At 35.5% G+C, this 8,899-nt stretch overlaps 1 protein-coding gene across 1 annotated transcript; it reads left to right on the forward strand.

Moving 5' to 3' along the window:
* Positions 1–1,288: 1,288 nt before the first annotated feature.
* Positions 1,289–6,646, forward strand: LOC117318398 (the record flags this gene model as incomplete). Its single annotated transcript, XM_033873384.1, is given in 4 exon segments — positions 1,289–1,535; positions 3,152–3,308; positions 3,891–4,033; positions 6,460–6,646. Coding segments are annotated over 4 exon segments (528 nt in total), but the record flags the coding sequence as incomplete, so codon positions are not given.
* Between the last annotated feature and the right edge of the window lie 2,253 nt (positions 6,647–8,899).

Consider the following 8,899-nt stretch of genomic DNA (forward strand, 5'->3'; position numbering starts at 1 on the left):
TCAGAAACATCCTGCACAGTTGTGGGATGTGCATTGTATCACACAAAGTTCAGTGCAAATCTTTTACATGTTATCTTTTTAAAGTTTTTTACAATAATTATTTTATGTCATTTCAGATCTAATTTCCGCTATCAAATCAGACATGAAGTAACAATGAATACCTTCAGTGAAAAGGTACATCTTTGGACAAAAACACACTCCCAGCTGTCATGGTTGGTTTTAACCAACCACAAGACTTGAGCCAGGTGCAACAGGGCGTCAATCAGGCACTGCAACATATCATCTAGGCACTACAGGGCATTAACCAGGCATCATAGGGTATCAACCAGGCACTGCAAGGCATCAACCATAAATCCAGGGCAGGAATTGAATCAAGCTCAGAATATGAATCAGCCAGGGCCTCCACTTCCCCCAGGCTGGTCACATGCTTTTACGCCCCAGGGTCAAATCTACTTTATAAACCACAGCGATGGTACGACCAGTTGGCACGACCCCAGGATAGGTATGTGATCAATATTGTTTTGTTTCTCATTAATGTAGTATATGAGTCCTAGATTTGCAGCTTAATTCACTTTTGACAGTACTGTATCTTACTCTAAATTTGTATTGAAAGGTGCTGATATATTGTTTATTTTGTACAATCCTCTGTTTTCCATATAACATATATACATTTGCTGATTATAAATAAGTAAAATATAACAATATAGGCTTTATGTAAAGTTGTAAAAATTGTTTGACTGACAGACCAGGCCTTGTAATAAAGTTTTACAATTGTATGACTGACAGGCCATGCAGCCCTTATAATAAAGTTGTACAATTGTATGACTGACAGGCCAGCCCTTGTTATAAAGTTGTACAATTGTAAGACTGACAAAGTTGTACAATTGTATGACTGAAAGACCAGCCCTTATAATACAGTTGTACAATTGTATGATTGCATTGACAGGCCAGCCCTTGTAATAAAGTTGTACAATTGTATGATTGACAGGCCAGCCCTTGTAATAAAGTTGTACAATTGTATGATTGACAGGCCAACCCTTGTAATAAACTTGTACAATTGTATGATTGACAGGCCAGCCCTTGTAATAAACTTGTACAATTGTATGATTGACAGGCCAACCCTTGTAACAAAGTTGTACAATTGTATGATTGACAGGCCAGGCCTTGTAATAAAGTTGTACAATTGTATGATTGACAGGCCAGCCCTTGTAATAAAGTTGTACAATTGTATGATTGACAGGCCAGCCCTTGTAATATAGTTGTACAATTGTATGATTGACAGGCCAGGGGTCCATACTCTTGGGTATAATTAAGAAGTACAATTGTGCGACCGCTAATGATCAACAAACTGATACACAACAAAAAGAATGGAGAGATAAGAAGTCCGAGTGTAAAGAAGAAGGGAGCTTGGAAACACTACAATCATGTGTGAAGGCCGTGCAGGAACAGATCTGTGTAAAAGGTTTTCCCCCGCGAGGGTCATCTGGAGCAAAAATGGCTAAAAATGTGAATGAGATGATTGTAATTGTAATGAGGTAAGTATAGTCTTAATCTGGCAAAAACTATCTTAATGTGGTATTCAATGTCTTAATCCTGATCTTAATATCATAATCACTCTCTTAATATCACAATCCTGATCTTAATATCTCAATCATGATCTTGATATCACCATCACGATCTTTACCACAATCAATGTCTTAGTATCACGATCCCTGTCTTAATATCAAAAGCCCTGTCTTAATTGATAACACAATCGTTGCCCTTGTAGGGCTTTTTCTCATCGGTTTGGGATAGTATCTGTTTGTCTCATTTTGGGAAGAAAATTGGTGATTGTGGCCAAGTCACTCAGAGGAACTAATAAAAAAATTTCACGCGAGAGTTTCAATATTAAACTATAGTTCCCTACCTGATTTCTCTATTCTCTGCCACTGCTGTACTCCATTCACAAAGAACCCATAGTGGGTGACCATGTTGATAATTTCTATATCTGGTGGTGTATGTACTGCTGATTTAAGACGTTGAAAATCCCCAATATGCAGAAAGCAATGTATATAAATATATGTAAGTAAGTAAAAGTATGTATGTAAATATATACAATTGACTTGAAACCAATCACCATACAATGTGACCTTACAGGGTACATTATTCAAATAACTGTTGAATTTCCTAAATTAACATTGCCCATATAGCCCATTTAACTGAATTGTACAAACATACCTCATATTTACATTTGCATTAATAAACATGAATCACTCTTATCTGTATAATGTTTAAAAGATTATCATTGTTTATTGATTTGGTCTGTGAAATGTACTTAGCATAATTTGTGTGGTATAGCACTGTGAATTTTAAAATCTGAAATGAGTGATGGTTCCATTTGTATGCAAGTTTTCATTAGAGGACTATGAGGCTATTGTCAAATCTCAGTCAGTGTTTTAATCTTACAACCTCTAGTTTTCTTTACTCTCACAATCACTGTTAATAATATCTATAATCACTAACCTTATCTCACAATCATCCGATCTCACACTATCTCATAATAATCTATCTCACTTTATCTTTTCTCTTACCCTGGACAGGGATAGCCACCACTTTACTCACCCTAGAGTTGAGACAAGCTGCACTCACTCTTTGTACTTTCTATACAATTGCATGTCATCATGTCAACAATGCAATGATGTTACGACGACAATACAATGACGTCATGTCGACAATTCAATCACATCACGTCAACATTTCCTTGCATTGATGTAATATCAATATTTAATACTAATGAGTACATACGAGGGTAAACAGCGTAAGAGAAAAATAATCATTTGGCCCCCATGGGAGTAAGACGGGAAAATCAACTCACATGGTAAGATAGTGAAGCTGTCAAATACTCATCAAGTCTCTTGTTTGGCAGCTTAAGAATCTTCCTCCTTGGCTGAGATTTCCCTGTCTCACCCCAAGGAGGTGAAAGATTCTATTAATCTGACACCATCTTAATCTTACACTATCTTAATATCGCACTAGCTTAATCTTACACTATCTTCAAATATCGCACTAGCTTAATCTTACACTATCTTAATCTTACACTATCTTAATCTTACAACATCAGTCTCACCATATCTTAATCTTATAATCATGTTACAGAATTACTTTGTTACAGAGTATGTGTGGATGGTAAAAAAGTCGAAGTGGAAGACTGTCAGAAGATGTGGTTTGAACTTCTCTTGGGCCTGTTAGAGACAGGGCCAGGGACTGCTGCAGCAGATATCATACAGGACTGCCTTATCAAGACCAAGGAGCTGATTAACTACTTAGAGGTATCATTACCTGTGCATTTTAATTAATGGCATCACTTTATCCTAATTTTGTAGCTAGGACACCCCTAAATACACTGTAACTAATGAGGATTTGAATTTACCTGTAATTTAATTTGATCCACTGTTAGGACTTTGTTGGGGCCCTCTGTATCAGATATAATTTGTACATTATATATATACTAGCCTGTATGAATTACTTTTTGTATGTGGCTGTACAGTTATCTGTTCACCTGTATATAGATAACACTTATAAGTAAAATCATATAACTAAAACTTATTTTTAAGTGAAGTGTATTTTAGAATTGTCACGATATTTTCAAGCGTCGCCAATAAGTGGATTCTTTGTTTCTTGGTGGACTAATTTTGTTTCTGGTGCCACATCAGGAATACCATGCAGTAATGAGGTTATACAGAACGATATCATGTGAATGTACCTTAATGTACATGTTAAGACTGAGAACAAAAACAATTATATGCTGATTGGCTGCAGACAGTGTTCTATTGAAGATTTTCGGAAGAGATTAAAAGTGTTGAGTTTATTTCACAAAATACAATTTGACCTTTTTAATTTATTTGTTATAGGAAATGAGGGGAAAAGATCTTACAAGAATTATTGAGAGTTTGAAATTGTGGACTCACACCCCTGAGGGGCCAAACATGACGTTGAAGGACCAGAGCAATAAGTGGGGATCCAGTATCACAGCTCTTATAAAGCGCATACTGGGGTATACCAATTTACAATAACTTAATGATTTTTAAATTATACTTATTCATGCCATGTCATTTGGTTTTACTATCTGTAAGACAGACAGTTCCGAAACAGAGGGCTAGACTCCGGCCATCATACTGATGGTAAATAGTTGATGTGACGAAACGAAGCAATATAATGTATAGGCAGAGTCAGATAGGCGATATACCAGTAACTTTCTAAATATAACTAGAGACTTTATGAACAGCAAAATACACAGTCACTAGATATCATTAGTGTCAAAGAAAAAAACTGGTATTTACAAGTTAGTGTCATGGACACTGTCTGTGTCAGTATAAGATAAAAACAACGCTGTATTTGTCAGTAAACCTGAAGCTTCCCGATATTTCTTCTATAAAGTGTTTTGTTCTCCTATTGCAATGTATACTTCACTCTGTTAAAAGTTTGAAGTAGTAATCTTTTTTATGCATTTAAAAAAACATACAGATAGTGTCATGAAATTTTAATCTCTCCTGAAACAAAAATGAGCTGTTGTGCATAGTGATTATTTTGCATGACAATATTTTGGAATCTGGCCCTGGTATTGTGAAACAGCCTGAAGTCTTTAAGTTTGCATGGACTTAAGTTAATTTTCTACACATGTTGGCATTACTTGTTTGCATGCTACAGGTTGTTATAAATTAAGAAAGGCACTGTGTACATTAAGGTTTGTAGTGACGTTACCGGGTGATCTGTTATGTCCTTTGTCATCTAACAAGTCATTGGGGGTGGCAAACATCAAAGCCAAAAATCAACACAAATGATTAAGTTTTGATCTTTGGGAAGGGTTAGGGTAAGTGATAAAGCTCTCCATATGCTAAATAATTTTGAATGACCTAAAGTCAACGTGCTTTGTCCGTCATCGTGCTTTGTCCGTCATCGTGCTTTGTCTGTCATCGTGCTTTGTCCGTCATCGTGCTTTGTCCGTCATCGTGCTTTGTCCGTCATCGTGCGCCATGTGTAAACTTTTCACATTTCAAACTTCTTCTCAAGTTCCACCTGTGGGATTGAGCTGACACTTGCCTGGAATGATCCTGAGATGGTTCTGGCCAAGTGTTGTTATTTTTCAGATCGGACCGAAATCCAAGATGGCTGCCATGACAGCCATCTTGAAAAACACACTTTAATCTTCTTTCCCTGTTGCATTGGTGCCATTGAGCTGGAAATTGGTGAGGATGTTAAGTGAGGGGAGCCAACAAAGTGTTGTTATTTTTTAGCTCATAAAAACTTTGACATGGAGGTCACAGCGGCCATTTTTTTTAACATGATTGCGCAATCATGGTTTTCCTGAACAACACACCTATTTCAAACTTTTTAAGTTCCACATGTGGGATTCAGCTCTAACTTACCTGAAATTATTTCGAGATGGTCCTGACCAAGTGTTGTTATTTTTTTGACTCAACCAAAGCCAAGATGGCTGCCATGGTCAACACTGCCACCATACTTGCTACTGAGTATGTATGCTACAATAGTACAAGGGTTTTTAGAGTAAGATGACCGTTAAGGCCCATGGGCCACTTGTTCATTTCATTGATTATCTAAAGGGTGAAAAATATTAAGGCATTTTTACACTGTATACTTTTAGCTCACCTGGTCCAAGGTGCGCTTATGCCATACCATGGTGTCCGTCGTCCATCCATTGTCTGTCCGTCAGTCTGTCAACATTGGACTTCTTCATAACCACTGATTGGAATTAAACCAAATTTTATTGGAAGCATTATTATGGGTTGGAGATTCAAAATTGTACAAATGGTGGGGCTGATCCCCTGGGGACTTGAGGGGCGGGGCCAAAAGTGGTCCGTTTGGCAATAATGATATAAACAACTTCTCTGGAATGTGTGACATTTATATTTCATTGGCAACACCCCTAAGTGGCTTGGATTCAAAGTTATACTAATGATGGAGCTGATGTAAAAAAAGGCCCACTGGGTCTTTCCACAACCCAACTTAGAAGTTAGTTTCTTTTAACACAATGTTGTTTAAAACAATCTCTGGGGTCTTTTCACACTCCTATGGAGTCAGGACTTTGTTTCTGGGTTTTATCTTTGAAGCAGTTGAGATCTGTTCCCCATTACCATATATACATGTAGCATTGTTTGAAACTAACAAATAAAGATATTAACAAATTGGACATCATAACACACTTTGACTTTTTAGTCAAATCCCTCTGGGCCTGTTGTTTATCTTCGCGTTTAATGTTTCAGTACATTCAGTACTTTGATTTAGCTTACAAGATACATGCTGTTCAGGTTACACTTATCATTCATGATTTTAATAGGTTTAAGCTAATTATGAATAAACATATTCCTTTTTTGTTGATCTGCTAAATGTTTATGTATTATACAATGTTAAATTTTGTCATTGGATATGGATGTCATCATGTCAATCTTCTAAAATTTTCAGTGGTGATAATAAAGAAGCCCGTTTGAAAGTTAATGAGCCAGCAATTCATCAACAATTCCTGGAGCTGTACCTATTCTACTTCAAGAGGATGGGAAATGAACCAGAAGACTATTCGGGCCATTTGCGCGATTTCATTAATATGATACAGCACGCGTATAAGGGAACACATGAAGATAACCCATACATGGTAAGATAGATTTTGTGTTAAATTAAAAACCCGGAAAAATGTATTATATGAGATTTAAATTGAAACCAGTGTCTGGAAAGCTGTAGAATCTTTGTATATTTAACTGAGGAATCTCAGTTAAATATAGAATTATCTGGGTATAATTGAGGAATTTCATTAAATGTAGAATTATCTGGGTATAATTGAGGAATTTCATTAAATGTAGAATTATCTGGGTATAATTGAGGAATTTCATTAAATGTAGAATCATCTGGGTATAATTGAGGAATTTCATTAAATGTAGAATTATCTGGGTATAATTGAGGAATCACAGTTGAATGTAGAATTATCTGGGTATAATTGAGGATTTTCATAAAATATAGAATTATCTGGGTATAATTGAGGAATTTCATTAAATGTAGAATTATCTGGGTATAATTGAGGAATTTCATTAAATGTAGAATTATCTAGGTATAATTGAGGAATTTCATTAAATGTAGAATTATCTAGGTATAATTGAGGAATTTCATTAAATGTAGAATTATCTGGGTATAATTGAGGAATTTCATTAAATGTAGAATTATCTGGGTATAATTGAGGAATTTCATTAAATGTAGAATTATCTGGGTATAATTGAGGAATTTCATTAAATGTAGAATCATCTGGGTATAATTGAGGAATTTCATTAAATGTAGAATTATCTGGGTATAATTGAGGAATCACAGTTGAATGTAGAAATATCTGGGTATAATTGAGGAATTTCATAAAATATAGAATTATCTGGGTATAATTGAGGAATTTCATTAAATGTAGAATTATCTGGGTATAATTGAGGAATCACAGTTGAATGTAGAATTATCTGGGTATAATTGAGGAATTTCATTAAATGAAGAATTATCTGGGTATAATTTAGGAATCTCATTTTAATGAAGAATGATCTGGGGTATAATTGAGGAATTTAAGTTAAATGTAGAATTATCTGTGTTATAATTAATTGAAGAATCTCGGTTAAATGTAGAATTATCTCTCTCACATCATTCTTACCTGCTAGGTGATAATTACTACAATAGGCTTTCTCTCCTTACTTTCCTTACGACCCGCCGAGATAAACAAAAAATAACCGCTCCCCGACTTACCAATGACTGGTCCAATGCATATGCGCATCACCAATCTTTTCCTTGGCGCCATATTGCTTGCTGTTGTCAGGATTTTCTCCTTCACTTTTCAAGTTTTTTTAGAGAGGCATCAGTATTTTATTGTTCAGATTTTGTGAATTTGTTGTTTTGAGATTTCTCTTGAACTTTTATTGTCATTTTTTACCAATGTCAGTAGAGTTCTTCTTCCTTTTTTGATCGATCGTGCTTTGGTTGTACTGAACATGTGGTAGCTTCACTGATCATGTCGGCATGAAAATCAACTGGAAAGAGTTGAAGGCCTTTCACCTAGTTCCGTTCCAGATAAAGGGGAAGTTCAAAGATCAGAATGTACTTATTCAGTCAAATAACTCCACGGCAGTTACATACTTCACTCTTTCTGTACATTTTGTGTTCTTTGCGGATTCCGTACTGGAAGTAGTTATTAAAGCTCGCCCCACGAAGTTTAAACGAAATGGCAGACTGTATATGCATTTTGTTGTGTTGTTTTTTTCATATAGAAACACAAAGGTTAGTGTTATATTTGGACATTATTGGGAAATATTTAACTGAATTAGATCTAGATGTCCCATTGAACACTATGAAATGTCCTAGACACTGATATCTAAAATGAAAATATAGCAAGCCGCCATATTGTTTACATTAACAACCTATTGAGAAAATATCACCTATTACTCTAGTGAAAAAAGTAACCAGAGTAAACGGAATAAACACGAATTCATCAACCAAAATGCTTGTTGTAAAAGTCTTAAACACCTTTTATATGTCATTGCATTCATGGTATTAGTCATCCGCTGTGCTGTTAGAGATACTGATGAAAGGATTCTTTAACTCTAGACCCTCTGTTAGGAAACTTGCTCCCACTTGGAGCATTTCTCTGGTTCTAAACAAGTTGATGGAACCACCATTTTAACCACTTTGTACAGCTGAATTGAAGTTTATTACTTTAAAGACAATTGTTGCTGTGGCTTCAGGGACATATTAGATGGGATAAGACAAGGATAACCCTTATTCCCAATCCTATTTTTTTAGCCAAAAATGAATCTTTGTATTACAAGTAAAAACTTTAATTTTCTACCCAAAATGTCTACTTTTTCCTCTGTTCATGAAGACGGCGTTT

The sequence above is a fragment of the Pecten maximus genome, unplaced genomic scaffold (assembly GCF_902652985.1).
Source record: "Pecten maximus unplaced genomic scaffold, xPecMax1.1, whole genome shotgun sequence".
NCBI classification, from domain to species: Eukaryota; Metazoa; Mollusca; class Bivalvia; order Pectinida; family Pectinidae; genus Pecten; species Pecten maximus.